General features: G+C 36.7%; 1 protein-coding gene across 1 annotated transcript in view; it reads left to right on the forward strand.

Annotated features, from left to right (window-relative positions):
- The window catches only part of LOC104391410 (chromosome unknown open reading frame, human C14orf39), a 30684-nt gene extending 10525 nt beyond the window's left edge, over positions 1–20159 (forward strand). Inside the window, exons 5-17 of the mRNA XM_010000682.1 lie at positions 3410–3597; positions 4066–4108; positions 4529–4649; positions 5841–5935; positions 10461–10600; positions 11054–11133; positions 13120–13205; positions 13309–13373; positions 14506–14576; positions 16163–16320; positions 16829–16964; positions 18432–18489; positions 19716–20159. Of these exons, the coding sequence (XP_009998984.1) occupies positions 3410–3597; positions 4066–4108; positions 4529–4649; positions 5841–5935; positions 10461–10600; positions 11054–11133; positions 13120–13205; positions 13309–13373; positions 14506–14576; positions 16163–16320; positions 16829–16964; positions 18432–18489; positions 19716–19918 (1444 nt within the window). The 3' untranslated portion in view covers positions 19919–20159. The remainder of the gene's footprint in view (positions 1–3409; positions 3598–4065; positions 4109–4528; positions 4650–5840; positions 5936–10460; positions 10601–11053; positions 11134–13119; positions 13206–13308; positions 13374–14505; positions 14577–16162; positions 16321–16828; positions 16965–18431; positions 18490–19715) is intronic.
- The last annotated feature ends 1117 nt before the right edge of the window (positions 20160–21276 follow it).

Below are 21276 nucleotides of genomic sequence, written 5' to 3' on the forward strand. Positions count from 1 at the left end.
TTAATGATAAGACATTGTGACTATAAATAATAAAAAACGTAATTTGTGTATTTTACAGAAGTGACCTCTTAAATATAGTCCCTCTTTACTGAAGCATTTGATGATATATTCAAATCAGCAAGATGTGCATTCAGCAGATTCTCAATATTTAAATTAGAAAGAAAAAGAAGTACATTTAGAACTTTATGCACTGAGCATCTGGGGGCACTGAGGACATGCTGCTTTAGATGGCAAGATGTTCCAAAAAGATGGGCAGATCAGTTTGCATTTAATTAAGCACTTATAATGGAGGTTTTAAAAACATTCCACATTTTTTTTCATTATTATTGGCTTCAAGAAGACATAAGAACTCTTACATGAACTGGAAGTTCATCCTGAAAATAAGTGATATGAAGAAGGAAAGAGGTATAAATAGCCATCCACATAATGTTCAGGGGTTTGTGGGTGCTCTTCTTTTTCTAATGACTTTGATGTGTGCAGTGATGAAATCTATGTGTGGAGGATGTGAATTACTTAGGAAAAGAGTTACAATTTCTGAAGAATACCACACTATACTATATAAGGTCATAAATCTGTGGAAAATAAATTTTGGGAAAAAATAAAGTTTGAGGATTATTTTTGGAGGTTGAAATGTACCTGCTACAATAAATTATTATACTTATTTATGTTTTTAAAATTTATTTCTAATGCATTCTTTATTTTATATCAGCAAAATTCTTTGTTGCTCTGTTATTGTTTGGAGATTAAATAGAACTAAATTTTTCCTACCTTTCATACCTTGGAAATTTGGTACAGTATAAACAAATCTTCAGTAAATCAAGAATCTTAGATTCCCCAGACCTTCTATCTACTAATTTTTCTGCCCCTGTAGGAAACCAAATAGATTAATGCAATTTTCTACTTGAAGTTTGGGAAATGTCAGTTCTTTGATCTCACAGTGTTGCTCTGCTACTTCTTCTCCCTAAACAAGTGTGTTGAACTTCAGTCAATATAAATGGAATTTGTGCCTGGAGTGTAGTTTTATTTGAAAATTAAGATTATTTTTTTTTTGTCTTGTGACTTCTGTTTCCTTTTGTAAGAGCAGAAGCTTCTACTACAGAATTTGGGCACAGATTTTTCTCTTCCATTGCCTGGTCTAGCCCGAGGGCAGCCAGGACTGTCTGTCTTTCAATCATGCTGTGTTTAAATGATTGATAGCAGCTTGAGATAAGAGGTTCCTTAGAGAGGAATACTGTCTGCTTTGCAAGCAGTGAGAGCTGCTTCTTAATGTTGGCTTGATCTCATGTTGCTCTGCTACTTCTCCCTAAACAAGTGTGTTGAACTTCAGTCAATATAAATGGAATTTGTGCCTGGAGTGTAGTTTTATTTGAAAATTAAGATTATTTTTTTTTTGTCTTGTGACTTCTGTTTCCTTTTGTAAGAGCAGAAGCTTCTACTACAGAATTTGGGCACAGATTTTTCTCTTCCATTGCCTGGTCTAGCCCGAGGGCAGCCAGGACTGTCTGTCTTTCAATCATGCTGTGTTTAAATGATTGATAGCAGCTTGAGATAAGAGGTTCCTTAGAGAGGAATACTGTCTGCTTTGCAAGCAGTGAGAGCTGCTTCTTAATGTTGGCTGTATTCATGGTGCAGGTAAACAGGTGGGTCTCTGGCTTTGGTTGCTATTGTGTACCATCATTTGTTTCATAAAGGAGTTTCTGGCTAAACCAAAGGTGTTCTCATAATTTAGTATTTTTAAATTTGCCTCTCTCTATTGTTCACTCAGCCTTTTCCTAGTGGATGACATTTCCCTCACCTTCTGTGATTTTCTATTGGCATATTCTAATATCAAGCAATTTTGTGTAATATTTCTTTCTCAGTTAAATGAATAGTCTGAGTTAGTGATACATGCTGGATGTCTGTAGCTGTGATTTCTCTTTATAAACTTCTGTCATCTGAATCAATGCTCACCATCAGACTCTAATGATATATTTTACATATTCCTAAATTTATCTTATTTTCAGGATTAAGGGCATAGAATATCAATATTAAAAAACAACAAACATATTTTAATTCCATTATGAGCAGTTGTTAAGCTTTTCCTTTCAAATGCAGAGAGAAATACAGTTACTGGGCACTGGTTGGTGTTACTCATAATTTTAAAACCTTGTCTGTGTGGGTACTGCAGAATTCCTGCAGGCCTATGTTTAATTACCTGTGTGTGACATTACAAACCAGAATCAGTTCCCTGATTGCAATTTTAATTATTCATCTTTCCCACAAGATAGCACTTCTGTGCTGGAAATTACCTGTAATAAAAGTTATGCCTAGCAGCATTATTGGTGTAAAAAAAAAGACTCATCCCAATGAGACTGTTAAATATTTGGTCTGTCATCAGCAATCTGCCCTGCAAATTTCTTGCAGGAAGACATAAAAAACCAAGTCTTTTCCAATGTCAGAAATTGTTTTCCAGAGCAGTCACTCTCCTTGACTTAAGAGGATGGCTGTTCTCTGCAACAGCACTTTTGTGTCTCTTCTTTCCCAACAATATTGATCAGTTTGCAGGTTCATGTGATGAATTACACCCCATTCTTTTTATGGTATTTGTTTGTTTTTATAACACCATTTAATTTTTTTTTCAAAAGCTGATTGAAGGCTTTAAAAATGCCATGAACATTACTTGATGCTGCCTACTTTAATCCTCTGGAGATATGGGCTCACATGATGGTAGTGAAATAGTGTTAGTGTGACATTAATTTAGAGGGCAGTTCTAAAAGAAGCTGAGGGTTCTGGCTCGTTGCCAATTAAACATTGAAGTGTTTGCTTAACATGAATAGTCCCATTGTTTTAGTGTGACTAATGTGTGTATTTAAGGCTTCCCTGGGTCAGGCACAGATTACTCAGCATCCCCTTGGAGGCAGCTCTTCATCCAGTGATGCATCAAGCTCCTGGAATTATGGGATGCCAGGCCACACTCTCCTTTACTGTAAATTTAATACAGGACTTTTTACTAGGGCTTGTAGTGAGAGGACAAGGGGTAATGGATTAAAACTGGAAGAGGGGAGATTTAGGTTAGACATCAGGAAGAAATTCTTTAGTGTGGGTGGTGAGACCCTGGCACAGGTTGCCCAGAGAAGCTGTGGCTGTCCCATCCCTGGCAGTGTTGAAGGGCAGGTTGGATGGGGCTTGGAGCAACCTGGTCTGGTGGGAGGTGTCCCTGCCCATGAAGGGGGGTTGGCACTAGATGGTCTTTAAGGCCCCTTCCAACACCAAACACTACGATTCTGATCCTCTGATGATTCTAAATAAAATCTGACTTTTTTCCAGGACAACATGAGATCATGCCATAAGTTGATAGTTTTTTTTTTTCCCTGATGAAAATGGCTTAATGTGAAAAAAAACCCCAACTAAACTACATATATTTTTATAGGAAAATGTATCAGAACTGTATAACTGAGTACAAAGAGATCCTGAAGCAGCACCGTGAGAAATATGCAGAAAGTCCTCTTGCCCAGGAGTATTACAAAAAAAAGAAAGAGCTAGAAGAAATCCAAAACAGAGTCTTGAAACATGCTGAAAAATACAAATGGAAAGAAGATTCCTGCTTGGATATTCTGGGTACTACTATTATCAATGCTGTTACAGTAGGGTCTATTGGTAGTGCACTGCATATTAAAAGTGCTGTATGGAAACCAAACCCTCTAATTTTCCAGTTTCTCTTAAGCTAATAAAAAGTCTTGTTTTTGTTCTACCATTTTAAAGAAAAAATCTGTAGCAAACTGAGACTTTGAACAAGAATTTGGAGTTTAGATACTAATATTCATTCCTCCAACACATGAATGTAATGGGGAGAGGTTTTGGGATTAGTGGGGTAGACAGTTCTAAAATGACTTTAGAACAAGCCTCTCAAAGTTTTACATTTATTTGTCATATCTTTTTTAGTGCTGTTTTTAATGGCATTACTCTCTGTTATACTGCTATTTCTGTTACGTACACTAAGTGCTCCTGAGCTATTAATTTATCTTGTATTTGTGAAGAAATGAGATTTGTGAATTAATGATCTGAAATGAAATTTTATTTCTGCAGAGACAATGCCTTTTAAATCCCTAAATGACTGGGCTGTAGAGATGTATCCTTGATTCATAGTGTTTATGCAGTTTGCATGGAAGAAAGTTTATATTTAGCATTCATGTAATTTTCTTTCTGTTGAAAACTATAGTAATTTTTTATATACTTATGTCTAAAGTGGCAACATTGGCATTTCCCTTGGAAAAATGAAGATCAAATGGTACTCTTCAGTTTAAATTTATGGGAGCACTTTGGTGAAAGAAAAGTAAATTTCACTTAATGGCATCCCAGTCAAAATGCTTCATGAAGGATGAGAAGTATAAATTGAATTAAATTTGTAGACTTTTCTAAGAAATGTAGATTTGTCAGAGCTTTCTGTTACTCTAGCATTTGTGCTTGTGGCAAAGAGGTGTGAGGGATCTGGTAGTGTCCCTTGCTTGAAAAAAAGTAATGCTGCAAGACATGTTCCATAACACAAAAGTGCTTCTTCAAGGCAAAAAACACAGGAAATGTTGAAGCTTGCTGCAGTTACCAAGCAAGAGTCCATTGAACTACAAAAAGAAGCAGAGGAATTAGAAATGAAAATAAATTATTTAAAAAAGGTAACTATTTCATTTTATTATATAAATACACTTTTATATGTGGGCATATATACCAACAATATATTTTTTTAAACATTAAAAAGTTGTATTTTCAAACACATTGACCAGCAGGATGATTGCAGTGTTAGTAATTATGCTTCTGTATCATCACATATGTTTTCTTAGGTAAGAAGGGTCCATGAATGTAAATGCTCTTCAAGTTTGCTTTCTGCTGACCTCTAGTTACACCACAGTTTCCATCAAGGCCCCGTGTTGTGGTGACTTTCGTGCTAACTCAAGAGGGCCAGAGAATACACTTCAAAATCTAGCAGGGCCATCCCTCAGTGAGCCCCAGGGCAGGAGCAAACACTTTTCACAGGTCCTGCTGGTTTTCAAGGTTTTGTTCATATGAATGTGTTTAACTAAATTTGCTTTACAGTAAGAGTCATGTAAAGTCCTTCCCCCCAACAATAAATGTGTGGATAAATAATACTTAGGGGTAAAACTGGCTGATTTTAGACAGGATATCAGTACAGTCCCACTGACCAGAAGTAGTACTTGCTCCAAAAGGGTTACTCTTCCAAAGAAAACAGGGCTGCTTCAGGACAGCATTTTGACCCACTCCTCTTCTGGGGGGTAAAAGGTCTCTCCTAAGCCTCAGCAGTGCAGCAGACCAATCTTGTAAAGAGTTTGGTGAGTTTTTATGGGTATTACATCAGGACATTTTTACCCCTCTGGATCAGATGATCAAGGAGTCCCTTCACTGCTGTGTCAGCTGCTTCCACTGCAGGCAGCCTCATGCTGATACAAGCATACTGTGCACAAGTGGTGTTTGCTATTTATACTTTGTGATGTTGTTTGACACTCAAAGCCCAAAGTTCCTAACATGGTATGTGCTGTATAAACAGAGAGTAAGAAGGGATGTGGTGAATTTATTTATAACTATGAAGGAGACCATGTAAGTAGCTCCTTGTTCTGAATAGTTACATTGGTTCATTGCTCAAAAACTTCAGTTTTTATTCCAGTTGTTATAGTTGGTGTAAAAAAAAAATAGTGCCTCTCTTGACCCTTATTCTGCCTATTTCTTCAGATAGTTTTGGCTATAAAAACTCTGCTACTGTGCACTGATTCATCAAGTTTAGAAAACATTTGCACGATGTAGCTACAATTTTTCAAGCTTTTTTTATTTTTATTTTTTCTTTATCTTTTAAGACATTTGAACAGACTAAAGAAGATCAAAATACTTCCAAAATGATTGAAGGAAAAGATCAGAAAAGTCTAGAGAAGCCAAAGGAGTTCAAAGAAAGGTATACTTAAAAATTATTTCTCTGCCTTGCATTCATCCAGATTACTCTCTCAACATTTACAAAAAAGACTGCCACAAAACAGAAACTGTTGCTAAACAGTGTCTGGCAAGTTTCTCCAACCCTCTTAATGTGATTTCATTATGTAATTTAAGAAGTTTTATATTTCTTGAGGTTAAGATGGTGGCAAATTTTGATTATTTGAAAATAAATGCATCTGGAAACATACTATTCAAAAGTATTTTGTGGAAACCTTTGCTCCTCACAGCTGGTACTTAAGAAATTTAACTCTTAATTTAGTTTTGAAAAACAAGCATGAGTGAAAGTTTTATAGAGAGGATTAATGGCTTAGTAATTTAGTCAGTGGTCATTTACAACTGGTACTCATTAGTTTGAGCTCAATTGCAATGACTGAAAATCACCATCAAGACTGTCTTGCACTTATCTGGAGTCCTTGTGAATGCTGATACACCACCCTTAGAGCTGACAATTTCATCAATTTCAAACTGAAAATATGTCCAAAAGAATGTCCAAGTACATTATGGCATACCTGAAACAGAAACTGGTTAGGTCTTATACAGGGATTTAGTGGACTGTGGGTCTGTAGAAATGTGTCATTTTAATAATCAGATGCAATTCGGGTCTTTAACATCTTCTCACAGACCTATGAATTATTCAGATTATTATTTTTTGTGGTTTAAACCTTTACACCCATTTTACCTTCTTATGTGAGCTTTTTGTAATTGATGACCTCAGAAACACAAGGAAGCAAGAATTCCACTTAGCTTTAAGGACAGCTGAAAAGAAAAAAGATGGGAAGCATTCTCATTGAATTTTCAAAGAAACCCAGTCTGCAAAAAGCAAAATGCCAGTGAAAGATTTATTATGAAAGGCAGAGATCTATGCTCTGCAGGGAGGTGTAAGAAGCTCTCAGTCAGGCTCCTCATGGAAAGTTCACAGGGTTCATTGCTAGAGCAATGCTAGAGTATTGCTAGAGAGAGGGTACCTCCCTGTCACGGAGCCTCCAGGGGCTTGTGTCTTCACCTGAAGCTGTGTCTTGACTGCATCCAATAGATTCTTTTTGGTGCTCTTACTGAAGCAATAATTCCATGGCTTGCATCACAGTTATAAAATATTGTAAACAAATCCCACCATCCCAACTCACATTGCCTTTTAACCTCCATGTATGCATTTACCTGAGGTATGGTGTCAGACCATTACCTGATTGTTAATGAATAGCTTTTTACTAGAGTAAATTTAAAAACTTAATTATGTCAAAGATACCCATGACATAAAGGCTTTTAGAAAGTGGCATAAAAATTGTTGTTGAAAATCTGTATTTGGAATTAGTGTACTAAAAACCTCAGAAGTGTCTGATTGGGTAACTACTGATGTTAAAAATAGGTGCATTATCAATCTGTGATTATAAACACTGTGATTAAAAAAAAAAGAAAGGCAAACAGAAAATATGCCAAGATAATGAGTCCTATGAATTCAAACCTTTGCAGACTCAAGGCAATGTACAAAAGTGTAACAGCAGAATATAGGTACCAAAGGCAGCAGTCTCTTGTGAGCTGTTTTGTGGTCACTGTGAGGTCACTACTGAGCAAAGACACCTTTGTGAAGAAAAAGAACGTATCTTCATCTTCTACCACAAAAGAAGAAGAAGAAATAAGGTGCTGTGATATCTCCATGAACGGGTGCAGACCAGCATGAAGAGAAACCACCAGCATCAAGGGAGAGCTAAACAAGGCATTGAAAACACTGAGCAGAACAATGTACTATTAATACCCATGAAACACTTTTAGAGGGCTACAAGACAGGAAACCAGCTTGCAAGTTAATGAATAGGTGTTAATACATGTGTATTACATATCTCCTTTGGGCAGGAGGATAGTAACACTGGGAACTGTTCATCTATAAGCTTGGAACATTGTAGTTTGAATCAGGTATTGCTGGCCAGTCAGTCATTCCTGAGGCTGACTGCAAAAACAGGTTCCTCTTCTCACACCAGCTGTTTGCTCTGATTAGTGGGTGTTCTCAGCTCACCAGCTATGCAGAGATGTATAATAGTTAACATTTCCAAATCAAGAGTTCTCATCAGTCACCAAATAGGACTCAACTCTTTTGAAGCCCTGATCTTGATTTCAAGTGAAGCTGCATAGGTAAAATCAAGTGTACTTGATTCCTATAGAGATGACAAAGTCATACTAGACTTTGGGCTTCATTGTGCTATAAAGAAGAAACTACTGCTACTGAAATGGGATTTTATTTTGACTTACGAGTATCTACTTTTTTCTTTGCACTTTAGTAAAAAAAGTTACAGATTTTGCAGTGTGGATCAAGAGAATGATTTTTTAAATCTACTCAGATGTCTACTAACAATGAAGAAGAGAAAGAAGGCAAATAATCTTTCTTACTGCTATTTGGATAATTCTGAACTTCAGTGTGCAGTTTGATTACATCTCCCTTATGAGGAAAGGCTGAGGGAGCTGGGTCTCTCTAGCTTGGAGAAAAGGAGACTGAGGGGTGACCTCATCAATGTTTACAAATATGTAAGGGGTGAGTGTCAGGGGGACGGAGTTAGGCTTTTCTCAGTGATGACCAGTGATAGGACAAGGGGTAATGGGTGTAAATTGGAGCATAGGAGGTTCAAGTTGAATATCCGAAAAAAATTTTTTACTGTGAGAGTGACAGAGCACTCGAACAGGCTGCCCAGGGAGGGTGTGGAGTCTCCTTCACTGGAGACATTCAAAACCCACCTGGATGAGTTCCTGTGTGATGTACTCTAGGTGACCCTGCTCTGGCAGGGGGGTTGGACTAGATGATCTTTCGAGGTCCCTTCCAACCCCTAGGATTCTGTGATTCTGTGATTTTTTTTCTGTGGTGATTAATTATGCCAGGGAAGATGTACGTGGGCTTTTTCCTTGTGTTTTTGGGGAGAGAAGGAAGCAGGTATAATGCATATGAGAAAAATTTTACTATATGCTCTTTTGGAAGGTTTTGTTACTTTAAAAATGTGTAAGAGCTTCTGAGTCCCGCCTGTAAAGCTGCCATTGATACATTTGTAGGAATACGTATGCATAATAAAAGAATGCTTGTTTTCATGGAGAGTGAGTTTTTACAAACCTAGTTGTCTGCTGGGCTCTACAAAACGGAAACTGGCTCCAGGAACTTTTAAAAACACAATTTGACATTTTAAGTCTGTAAAAAAATAAAATAAATGGTTCATGGCAGTCTAACTCAGGGTCTTTGCAGCAGCAGACTTGTTCAATTCGTTTTGGAATGATGATTGTGGTAAAGTGGCCAAATAGGCCATTTTGAACAAAGTGGAACAGTTTTAGCTGGGGTTTTGTGCTCTGCTCTCTTTTTATTTCTTCTTGTTTTTGCACTCTCTGCATCTGAATGTGAAGATAAACCAGCAATATACACATCTTATTTCCTGTAGTACCCTTTCTTGACACAGGCAATATTCATCATCACTGTAACTGAAAGAAATACGGATTTCTATAAAAACATATTATTCTTGTTGTTTTGTTTTGGTTTTTTTATTGTTGTCTTAGGTGGTATGTGGTTTATATAGTTTGTTAGGTCTTGGTCCAGCACAGCACCAGGTGCATCTGGAACTTTACAGGTGAAGACAGTTCTTTTAGTTGCAATTATTTGACTGAAGTGCATTCATGGTTTTATGTGATCGTAACTGTGCGTATTAGTATATACTTATATATATCTTAGCCAGTTCTTCTAACTTGGTATTTTTTTAGTAGTGTTAATGATTTTTGGTCCACACTACCTTATAAAGTGCATCCTACATTTTATGTTGTTTTTATTTATGGAAAATTTTGAGAACAAAAAGACTGACTCAATTCTTCATTTGTTCTGAGTAACTTTACTTAGTCAGCTATAAATCAGATGTTGTAGCTAGAAGCACAGCAGTGCTAAGCAGGAATACCAGAGAGAAAATAAAACAGAACTCATTATTTTTAAAAATGGTAAATGTTTCTTTGCCAAATAGCCACTTTACCCTTCATTGTTCAGCTAACCTTTGTCTTTCTACACTGTAAAAGCCTATTTACCCTACACAGATCATTATCCCACAACTGAAAACACTTGCTGCAGTTTTCTCTTTTGTGTATGTACAGTGTGAATGAGTATTCCAGAAAATCTCAGAGACAGAAAAAGTGGTTTTATATGTGAAAATGTGATTTCAGAATGACAATAATGAAGTACTGTGATTCAAATGTAAAACCTCAAACTACTAATACTTTCTTTGATACTGACAAAATTTAAGTCAGCAATGTACTTATGATTGGCTTATTACTACTTTATGTCTTCAGCTTTCAGTGATATGCTCTCTCTGATACTATTTAAAGAAAACTCCACTTTTTATCAACTGCTGGAGCTGAAAGAGGTAGAACCTCCTTGGCAGCAAGCATCTCCCTTGAGAACTCCACTTATTTGATGCAGTTATATTTTATTATTTCCTTTCTTTTCAAATTCTTAACTTATTTTTTTTAAACTTTTTAAAGGGTATTTGAAGAGAAAGAACATCCATCTTTGCCAAATGAGAAGCATCAGCTGTATAAACCACTACATGTCCCATGCCTTCCTCAGAAACTAGTCCAGTCTGTACAGAGTCTTAGATTGTCCATGCAACGAACAGAAACAGGTGAAGTGTGTTTAATGATCTTTCTGTGAGGATTTTGGATTATTTCTGTGTAAATGAATGGAAACCATGATAACAAATTTAGTGAACTTCTTCTGTGATAGCTGAAGCCAGGCTTTTAATGAAGTTGGGTACTTAACCTTGTCTCTGTGTTCTGAAAATCTTCTGTCTACTTCCTCTCTTATCTGTGCAAGAAGTAACATGACAAGTATACCTGGTGGATAGTGTCAGAAAAATCTGAAATATACCTTTAGCACTGTTTGCATAAATACAGTAAACATTAACTGTGTGTTATTTGCAGTAAGTTAATGCATATTTTCTTATTTTATGATAATTTTCTTTTAGCTTTTTGGTAACAGGAAAATGCATAAGCTTTGTTTGAAAGCTCAGTTTAATAATGTCATGCTTTGGATACTTAATCCTATAGACAATATTAAGTAATATTTGTTAATTTAGGGAGAGAAGAAAGAGAAAAACCTATGGAACTTTCAGTGGCCACTAGCAGTTCCTCCAGCCTTGCAGATAATTCATCACAGGTATGAAGGTCTCACACTGCTAAAAACATGAGAGTATATGTGTCTGTTTAAATTTAAAGCACTTCTAATATACCTAGTGCCATTATATCTTACGTAAAACTTTTTAACACTGTGACCAGGATGCTAATCTTGGTACTTTGCTAATGCTTGGTTATCATAATAAATATCTTTCTTTGGTGTTCATTTCTATGTATGTTCTTAGGAAGTGCAACTGGTAGTCACAGTGAGCATCTTAATGCCAAACTTGAGGTGGACTATCTAACCAATAATTTTGTATAATAGTTTTTTTAAATTTAGAATAATCCTTGTAGATGCACTTGGTTGTATGTAGCATATTTTTTTGAATTTTAAAGGAGGAACATAACCTTCTCTTACTGACTAGTCATCAGCTATTTGCTCCATACTGAAGTAACTCATAAAGGGCTAAATATGCAAGGTGCTATTCAGGGCTGCCTACAGTTAACAGCTCAGTTCTGAGGTTTAAGAGGAAACTAAAGTCTGGCAGAGAGCAATAAAACCCCAAGCAGCATTGCTTTGAACAGCTGAGGAGTCAACAACTACATTTTCTATCTCTCACCCATGAACAAATAGTTCCTATGGTACTTTTGTGGAAAAGGTGGAGTGTATTTCAGCTTAATATCTTGAATATAGAAACACAATAAACCAATCCAGAAACAACTTATAGGAACTACTTGCACAATTATGAAAACCACCAATAAAATGTCATAAAGTGCAAGAACATTCGTAGGACCAATAGATTATTAAAGTATAAAAGGAGCACTCAGATAAAGTAAGGCTATAAGAGATAAAATACATAGTTTGCAACTGTGTTTTGCTGTGCAGAAGCTTGGAGAAGTTTCTATACCAAAACCTTTCTATATAAAGGACATCTCACTGAATCTATTTATTTTAATGAACAACAAAAATAGTCAAGTTAAAAATAAACAGAATCAGTTGTGAATTTCTAAAGAATTTCAAGGGAGATGATAGATGAAGTGAGTGAATCACGAAATGCTTTAGAGCAAACCTGCAGTAGAAGAAGCCTTCATAAGATAGGGCAACATTACGGGCAATGGCTAGACTGGGTGGAACAAGATCAGAAGAATTTTCAAACAGTTCTTAAAGAAGGTTGCTGTGCTTCAGAAAGGCATGTTGGAAAGCGTAGCAGCTGAGTGGCAGATGGATTCTGCACAACCAGCTCTTTTGTCCCCCAGCCCAAACTGAATTCCATTTGATACATTTTGCAAATTAAACACAGCTAGCAGCCCCCTGTGAAATAATGTGTTATCTGATGCTGAGGCACACATTCCTGGTGCCACTCTGGCCTTCAGGCACACAGGCTGCCCAGGGAAGTGGTGGAGTCTCCATCCCTCAAGGTATTAAAAAGATGTGTGGATGTAGCACTTCAGGACAGGATTTATTTGTCATGATGGTGCTGGGTTGATGGCTGGACTTGGTGGTCTTAGAGGTCTTTTCCAACCTTAATGATGCTATGATTGTACATATAAGAGTTAGAGCTTCTGATCGGATGAAAATCTGTAAGGCAGGGTATTTCCATATTTTCTGCAGTTTTTCAGGAGACATACTGATGTGCACACTCACTTTTTAGCCTTTGGAGGTGGAGACAGGCCTGGCTCCAGCCCTTTCTGAGTCATCAAGCAGGAGCAACCTGGCTGCAGTAGTAGAAAACCTGGATAATGCTTGTAAATGATGTGATATTGTTTGTGCAACAGAAAAGTGAATATTATTCACATCTCGTTATCAGTGCAGTGATACAATGCTTTATTTAAAAAATATAGAAGTGGTTTTGGGTATCATACTGTTGAAATTTAGGCTAAGCAAAGATAGGCAAAAAATGTTTATATTGCCTGACCTCTAAAAAGTGGTTAAAAGAAGAGATTTCCAAAGTCTTAGGAGAAATCAGAGTGATATTGTTGAAGTGATGATTTCATATACCCTTTGTTTGAGTTTCTTGCTGTGTTTTAGGTGGCTATTGACACTGCAGTGACTAGTAACCCACATATTGCTCAGGTTCCATCAATAGCAAGCTTACAAAACCAAATGCAATTCAGGTAACTTTTCTTTAATAAAGTATTTTTCTTTATTGAGATAGAGGTTTATGGAAATAATCCATATTGAGACAAACAGTAATTTTTTTTATTATTATTATTTTAGACTCTCAATTCCTCCAAAACAGATGACTTCCAATCAACAGTTTGAGAGTGAAAATGCAGAAATAGGTAAAGCACCATTCTGGGTTTTTTTATAGGAGGTGCTGCTAGTGTGTGGATCACATAATTTTAAACAGAGAATTCTAGAGGCCAAGTTTTAATCTTGGTATTAAGTGGGCCACCATTTGTATTTTTTTTCCTCCCTGATAATTCATTTCAAACTTTCAGTATAGCAAACAGGCAGTGTCTTAATTTAAATAGAGACTGAACTGTACATTATGCATTGTTCATTGCTAATGAAAATAACCTTCCAGCATCTCTTGTATATCCCCACTTTGTTCTGCAATTACCTGGGTAAAAAGAAACCGAGTCTAAAAATCTGCCCAGAAGGCATGAGAAAATCCAAAGAAAAGGGATATAATAAGCTCGGTAATTTAGGAATCTTGAAGCATCAGATTAAGATTATTAAAGATGAAAATTAACTTGAGAAATGCATACAGAATGCTAAGAGAAACAAAACAGGATAGCTAGAAATACACCTACAGTTTCTGAAATCACAAGGCACTGAGTTTCAGTTTAAATATATTTTTTCTAATTATGCTGCCAATTTAGATCCATGTAAAAAGAATAAATAGTTGTTGTTGGTTTTGTTTGTTGTTTTGGTTTGTTGTTGTTTTTTTGTTTTTTTTTTAAGAAATAGGTTTTCAATTGTTTGTCCTGAAACAAGGATCTTATCCCACAGTGCCTGAAACATTGTGTGGCCTGAAGCTCAGAGCAGAGTCTCATAACATTCTCCTCACTTCACATCCTGGCTTTTGAACAGTTCTTTAAGATGCACTTTATCAGTGTCACATGGATGTATGTTTAATATTCTTTCCACCTGTTTTTTATTGACTAGTGTTAGGATCCTCCGAGAGAAATAGCCGGATTAGACAAACATGGCACTCTCAGGGAATAATAGCTAGGCTTGGAGAACATTCCAAACTGTATGGAACAGCTTTCATCATAGTAAGGGGCAGAATGAGAGGTAACTACCATGGACACAGCCACAAAGTGGGTTATTATGAGAAATACAGTCAGAACACTTCCTTACCAATAGCACTGTCAACTCAGTAAACCTTTCTCTAGGATTCTTTCCCACGATGTAGTTTTTATTTATTTGCTTAAATAATGCAAGCAGTGCTGTCTTTTTTTGGTATAGCAAGCCAAGAGGCCAAAGGTGGTGATAAAGGAGCAGAAGATAAGGCAAAGAATTCTTCCTATATACCTCAAGTAAGCAATGCATTTTTTAAGTTTTAAGTAATTGTTTTATTTACAATAGTGCAAGTATCTTGATATATTTGAACCTTTTGGAGGAAGTAAGACTCAAAAATTGGCAAAAGGTGAATAATGAATGTAATGAATAAGGCACTCAACAGATGAGAAGCCAATCACTGATTAGCAGTGCAATGATCATTGTTCTTGATCATGTCAGTGTTCCATGGGTCTCTACTTTAACAATAAACTATTTAGGATGGACTGTTTCTCCTATGTGCATTGTAGCTGTGTAAACCAGTGCATATAATTTTCATCAGGGTGAGATGATGAAACATTTACCAAAAAGTGTTTGCATTTGAAACTAATTTCTCCCACAAAACTACAGTAAAGAGGCTGTGTGCTGGCTACAGAGTCTGTGTGGCTCTAGTGGCACTGCTTCTGCCAGGTGTGCCTGAAAGTGAGATCAGGCTCTCCATGCTGTGATATTCAAGCCAGGTGTGTGTACATCTTGCATATCCAGGTGATACCAAGATGTGGTTTAACAAGGACCAGCAGCTAAGGACCACTTGCTCACTCCCCCCACAGTGGGAGGGGGAAGAGAGTCAGAAGGGTGAAAGTGCAAAAATTTGTGGGGTGAGATAAAGATGGTTTTGTAGGTATAGCAAATGCTGTGTGCTCTAGCAAAGCAAAATGAGGAATTAATTCACTACATCCCACCTGCAAGCAGCTGTTCAGCCACTTCCAGGAATGCAGGGTTTCATCACAGGTAGCAGTTACTTGGGAAGACAGATGACATAATTTCAAACATCTCTCCTTCCTCCTTCTTCCCTGCAGCTTTTATTGCTGGGCACAACACTGTATGGTGTGGAATATCCCTGGGGTCAGCTGGGGTCAGCTGTCCCAGTTGTGTCTCCTCCCAGCTTCATTCACACTGGCTGAGCAGGATGAGAAGCAGGAAAGGCCTTGGTGTTGCATGAGCAATAACTAAAACATCCCTGTGTTACCAACGCTTGTTTTCTTCACAAATCCAAGACATAGCACCATGTAGGCTGTGACCTCTCAGCCAAAACCAGTACACAAGATCAAGATTCTCCTCATCTTCTGGTTGGCTCACTACAGGCTGGTGCCTGCAGGCAGCTGGTGGAGAAGAATGTTTTTAAAACAATATTGAGTCTGGTGAATGTTGCTCCACAGAATCCAAGTGTATGTTCTCATTTAACATTTTCTGAGGAAGGGGAAACTGATACATATTAGGATGGTGATGTTCCTTTATTTCACCAAGGAGTACCAAGAGGATACCGGTGTGACCTGAAGCATAATACTAACATACTTTAGAGTGAAATAATTCAGTCAGTTAATGAGTTTATTTATTTGAATGAAAATTTTCTTACATAGTTCCTTTCACAGGAAGTCAATTTTAAATTAGATAAATGAAGGTTACACTTTTAAGCATGGTGAATATGTCATTGTGAGCATTTTATTAAAATCCTTGTATTTTTCATGAGGAAACATATGAAGAATAAATTTGGAGGTAAATGGACTAATGTTATTTTTTAAAATTTTATATGCAACAAACATTATTTTTTATTTCTTTTTAACAGGACATACACACACGTTTTAAGTCAACTGAAGTTAATCCTGACACAGCAGAAGAAAGCACAGAACATTTTTTAAGAGCACCTGAAACACCTGAGTTTGTAGGAACACCTGACTCAAAGGGGAAGAAAACCCAGTTCTCTAAAACACCTCCATTTGACTTGTATGAGTTCAGCTTTCCTTTTGATTTTGAACAAAGTTGTATTGATGTTTATTGCATAAGCATTTTGGCTGCTACTGAAAGATACTACAGAAAGATTTCTACAGAAAGCTCTTCTGAAACTATTAACATTTTTTCCTAAGTTTTGTTAATTTATTGGATTTACAGTATCATTTCCATTTGAAGCTGTTTTGAAAGAGGGGACTGCATAGAAATATATGAGACAGGGGTTCTTTGTAGCTCCTTTGCTGACGTTGCTGGCTTTTCCTGCAGTAATATTTGTTACATCACTTCCTATTTTTAAACAGTAAAAGGGGAGGGAATTTGTAAGAATATCAAATCACTTTACTTTGAGGAGTTGAGTTACTCGTTCTGTGTTGCAATAAGCAATCTTTCATGCAAGCTATGAGAATCTAAAAAAGTAGCAAAACAGAAAAAGTAGAACAAAAAAAGCCATCTACAACTACTTTTAAAAACCATTAATGTAGTTTCTTCCTTTTTGTCTTCATAGCATTCACAGTTTAGGTTGTGAAGAAGGAACATCAAAATCTCCTGCTTTCTTTTCTCTCATGAACTTCTCCCAGAAATCACCTGGCTTTAATTTATTTGATTCTGCTGCATTTGGGGCAGAAAACTCATCTGATGAGGTAAAAATGAGTACTTGAGAATATTAAATTTCCACAAAGCAAAATATGCTAAGAAAACAGCATTGGCAGTGAATGAGGTCTTTCAGACTGGTTATCTTCACAGCAAATAATTTTTTACTAGCTTACTTAATTTTACATTTAATGTAATTTGAAAATGCTTGTCTCCTTTCCTCGTGATCTCCCTGGGATGACTTCTGATCAAGTGTGCCTCTTCCCCCTATGGTCAAGCCTGTATCTTGTATAAACATACAGATGACTAGATTCACAAAAAGGCTTCTGACTCAGCATTGCAATGCAAAATTCAAGTACCTAGAAGAATTCACAGCTCACATGCTTGTCTGGTGAGGTATCATCTTCCTCAAGTGGGGGATCAGGATTTTTATTTTTATCCCCTCCATTTTTTCTCAAAATGCAGAACATTGAAAAAAGAAAGAAAGAACTATATGTTAAGATTACTGAGAAGAAATATAGACTAGCTATACTTAATGCAGGGCAAAGGTAGGCAACTCCTTGGAACAGGTTGTGGAATTCAAGCTTTAGTCTTCCTTTGCAAATTCCCTAACTACAGTGCTCTAGAGTAATTAGAGTAGATAATTAGGAATTCAGAACAGATGTGTGTCAGTGCATAGTGCAGGGGTTAGGTATCACTCCCTGGCAAGTAAGATTCAAACCCTATTATGCAACTGAGTGATTAGAACCCAGGTATCTCCTATTTCAGAGGGTATTCCCTGTCCTGAGGTTACTAGATAAAAGCCAAAGGAGGAAAGGGGCAAAACATGTTGTTACTATTTCCTAGCATCAGCTGTATGTAGGAGAGGATACACTGGTGAAGAGTTTGTGAATTGTTTAGGAATGAGGTAGGTATTAAGCCACCTGGCATGGTCAGAACTGATGTTATTTTGTGGCTGCTCAGTGACAGAAACCAAAAGTTTACCAACCTGTAGCAGTCATGTGGGATCCTCTGAAGTTAGGTGGGAGTTTTGAGGAGCTTCAGTGTCTACTATAAATCTACCCTAAGAACTCTTCTCAAGAGTGACAAGTTGTTATTCTGCTATTCTTTGTGGCAATATCAGGCTCTACCCAGTAGGCAGTAATTAAATTGTTGCTTACAGGCTTTCTAAAGTGAAACAGAATGAAAAATGTTTGTATTTTTTAAGTTTTAAAAAACCCAAACAGCAGTAAACCAGATTGGATTTTAGTCTGTTCTCAGTTTGGTGGCTTTTTTTTTCCAGAAGAATGGAGGGAGTGTACTTGCAGATGTAAGCAAACATCATAAAACCTATCTCAAAAGAGTTTACCTTGCAACTTTAGGGACTGACATATACATTTAGAAGCAGATTTTGTGAAGGCTGCTAACATTAACCAAGACTGTGTCTTTTTCACCAAAACCAAATAAACTTATTACATACCAGCATTAGAGCTTACCTTTAACCTCTTTGTTAAATAAAATTGTTGTTTACGTTTCAGACAGAGGAAAGTTATTCTGTGGGAAACCTGAACACTCTGTCCCCACAAAAAGATATTGGTAAGTCAGAAACTCAGATGTACTTGTGTATACCAGCTGTCTTCTACTTGTGCTGATATGACTGACAAGCTCGTGATCCTGCTTAACAGGGCACCTTTGGTTGTCTAAAAGGATGTTCAGCTGTGATACTGGAGTTCACTGGTTTATTGTGTTCATTTGTGTTTTGACTAGTTTATACCTTTCCTTGTATGTTTATCTTCAAATGTATGAGATGTCATGAAAAAAGAGGTGTGAGAAAGAGAGAAATAAGGACAGTGTTAGGTTGCTTTAAACGAAACTGAGAGGAGTTGCAAGGGAAAAGGAAATTTTAAGTGCCAACGGCTTTTTACTGTTGAAAAAGCAGTTCTTTTAATGTAAAAAACTACAGTACTTAATAAATATTTTATTTTAACTTAAGGCTACCAGCTTACTATTGGAAAGGGTTCATCTGTTGGGGTTTTCCTTGTTCAACTAAAATGAAAAATAACTTTCCGTTTGGTTAAAGAAATCTTGACAGTAAACTGACTTCCACCAGGTTAAACTGTTGGAGAGACACAATGTAAAAATAGCACAAGTGTGAGAGAGAGAATAGGCCTTAAACAGTATCTTCCACTCATACTAAGGGAGCCACACACATTCACACATTCTGTGTGAAATCCTGGCTTTCCTGAAATGAAAGGCCAAGTTTTCATGACACTAACTGGATAAAAAACTTACTCCTGATCAAACACTTTCCTGAAGGGACTTGTAATCTCTTCTTTTTTTGAGGTGCTGTAAGTCCAAGGCTACTTTTTGAATGGGATGAATATAAGATTGTATGTATATATAATTGTTGTAGAGAAAAGAGTGTGAATTTTATGTCATTAAATATAAAACTCTGGTGTTTTTCTGTCTGTAGCTTTGTTTTTCCAAGTCTTCCAGTGGTTAATGGCCTTGTTCTGTAGAGAAGAAAGAATCTGCAAAAATGTATCAGTTTACAAAGACCTCTGTTGCTTAGTATTGCAATTATTTCACCCAGTATATCATGCAGAAGTGTTTTGTTGTTCCAGGTTGTTCAAGTACTTCACACTTCATTCTGTGTAGATTCTAATAATGACCTCCTGGAAGAACCATTTCTAGGGCAGAAATAAACACCCAGCTGTGGGATGTTGGGAGTAGATTATTATTAAAGAAACGTATCATGCTGAATGCAGTATTCTTTCACTAAGATTTAATCTAATGATAAATATAATATGTATTCCATGCAGGAAGCTTGTTTGGGAAATCAGACAGTGAGGATGCATTTGCCTTTCCCTTCCCCTCAGAATCGACTTCTCATGCATTTGGAGATGGAAAAGATGACTTTAGTTTTCCATTTGCATTTGGACAGGATCAGAGATCATCACAGTCTCCTACTGTGAAAGGTTTTCATTCTTCCTTACAAAATACAAAGCCATTTACATTCTTCTGAATACCTATGACTTGCTTTTAAATTCTTTTCCTACTTAGCCTTGACAAATGTTTTCAGTCTCTTAAGTTAAAATACAAAGCATTTAATCTTCTCCTTTCATTCATGTAAGAATACATTATTACATTTGGTGCAAGAGCATGTGCATATCATCAAGCACACATACTTCGAGATGCAGCTTCTATTTTTCTCACCTGTTTTCTAAGTATGTTGTTTTCATAAAATGTTATGCTATGCTTTGGCTAAATTGGCACTTCTAAGCAGCAGAAATGTCATTTTACAGTAGTGAGTTAATAAAAAAATCAGTGAGAGCATCTAAACTTCTAGGTGAATGCTTTCAGCCTCTGATAGAAATTAAATAACTTGCATAAAAAAATGTTAGTAAGAGTAATTGTTTATTGCAGCAATAGAAGCTGAATTTGAGTTAAAGACAATGTTCTTAAATCAGCTGTTATACACATAATATTTATACAGTTGTTGAAATAAACATTTTTTGTTAACTTCATGTAAAGTTTTTTTGATATTTCTTAATATCTGATGTGAAATAATGTTGCAATTATAATACTTAACATTTCAACTTCTTTCTTTCTAACTTGAAACACTGAAAGTAAGTTTCTTCCTCTTTTCAAGAAAAAGATAACAAAAGCAGTCTGTGGACAGTACAAGTCTATCCACCAGTTCTCCACAAGTGACTTTCCTTATGGAATGGCTGGCTGTGGAGACAATACCAGGGTTCCTCAGCAAGCCATGCTTGCTTGGGTTTCTCAGTCACTTACTATGAAGTAAATAGCTTGCTGCACAGTAGGGAAACCTAATGCTGAAATGGAAGTAAAGCAAATCAAGAGGACGCCACATAATTCAGCAGGTTTCACAGAAGCCACTGCAAATGCACCAACTAGTCAGAAGGACTAAAAAAGGATAAAAAGCACCCTACCAGTATGGTCTGCACAGTCTGCCAATAAAATGCCAGCAACGTCCAAGGAGATGGGGAGTCCCCTTCCCTCTGCTGACCTGCAAAGCCCCAAATGACCACAAGCTTGGTTATCTATGCTACTACTTCTTTTCTGCCAAACTGCTAGATGTCTTGGGGCCATTTTTGTGCAGTCTGGCTCCTCCTTAAGTACTTGTCCCTAGAGACTGGTGAAAGTTACATTTTTTATTTTTATTTTTTTACTGGAGAGGGATTCAGGAAGTTTCAGTGAAGTGCTGCTGGGGTCCAGCTAGTAAGGACTAAGTGGGTTTCCATGTTAATCTTTTTAAAATAGCTTTTCTAATCTACTGCATACCTTGCAATCTGAAAAACATTTTCAAGTTTGAGAGCATATCTATGTTATTTAGGGCAGTGCTTTAGGGTGTGCTAC

This window comes from Chaetura pelagica, unplaced genomic scaffold, assembly GCF_000747805.2.
Source record: "Chaetura pelagica isolate M959 unplaced genomic scaffold, ChaPel_1.0 scaffold36, whole genome shotgun sequence".
Lineage (NCBI taxonomy): Eukaryota > Metazoa > Chordata > Aves > Apodiformes > Apodidae > Chaetura > Chaetura pelagica.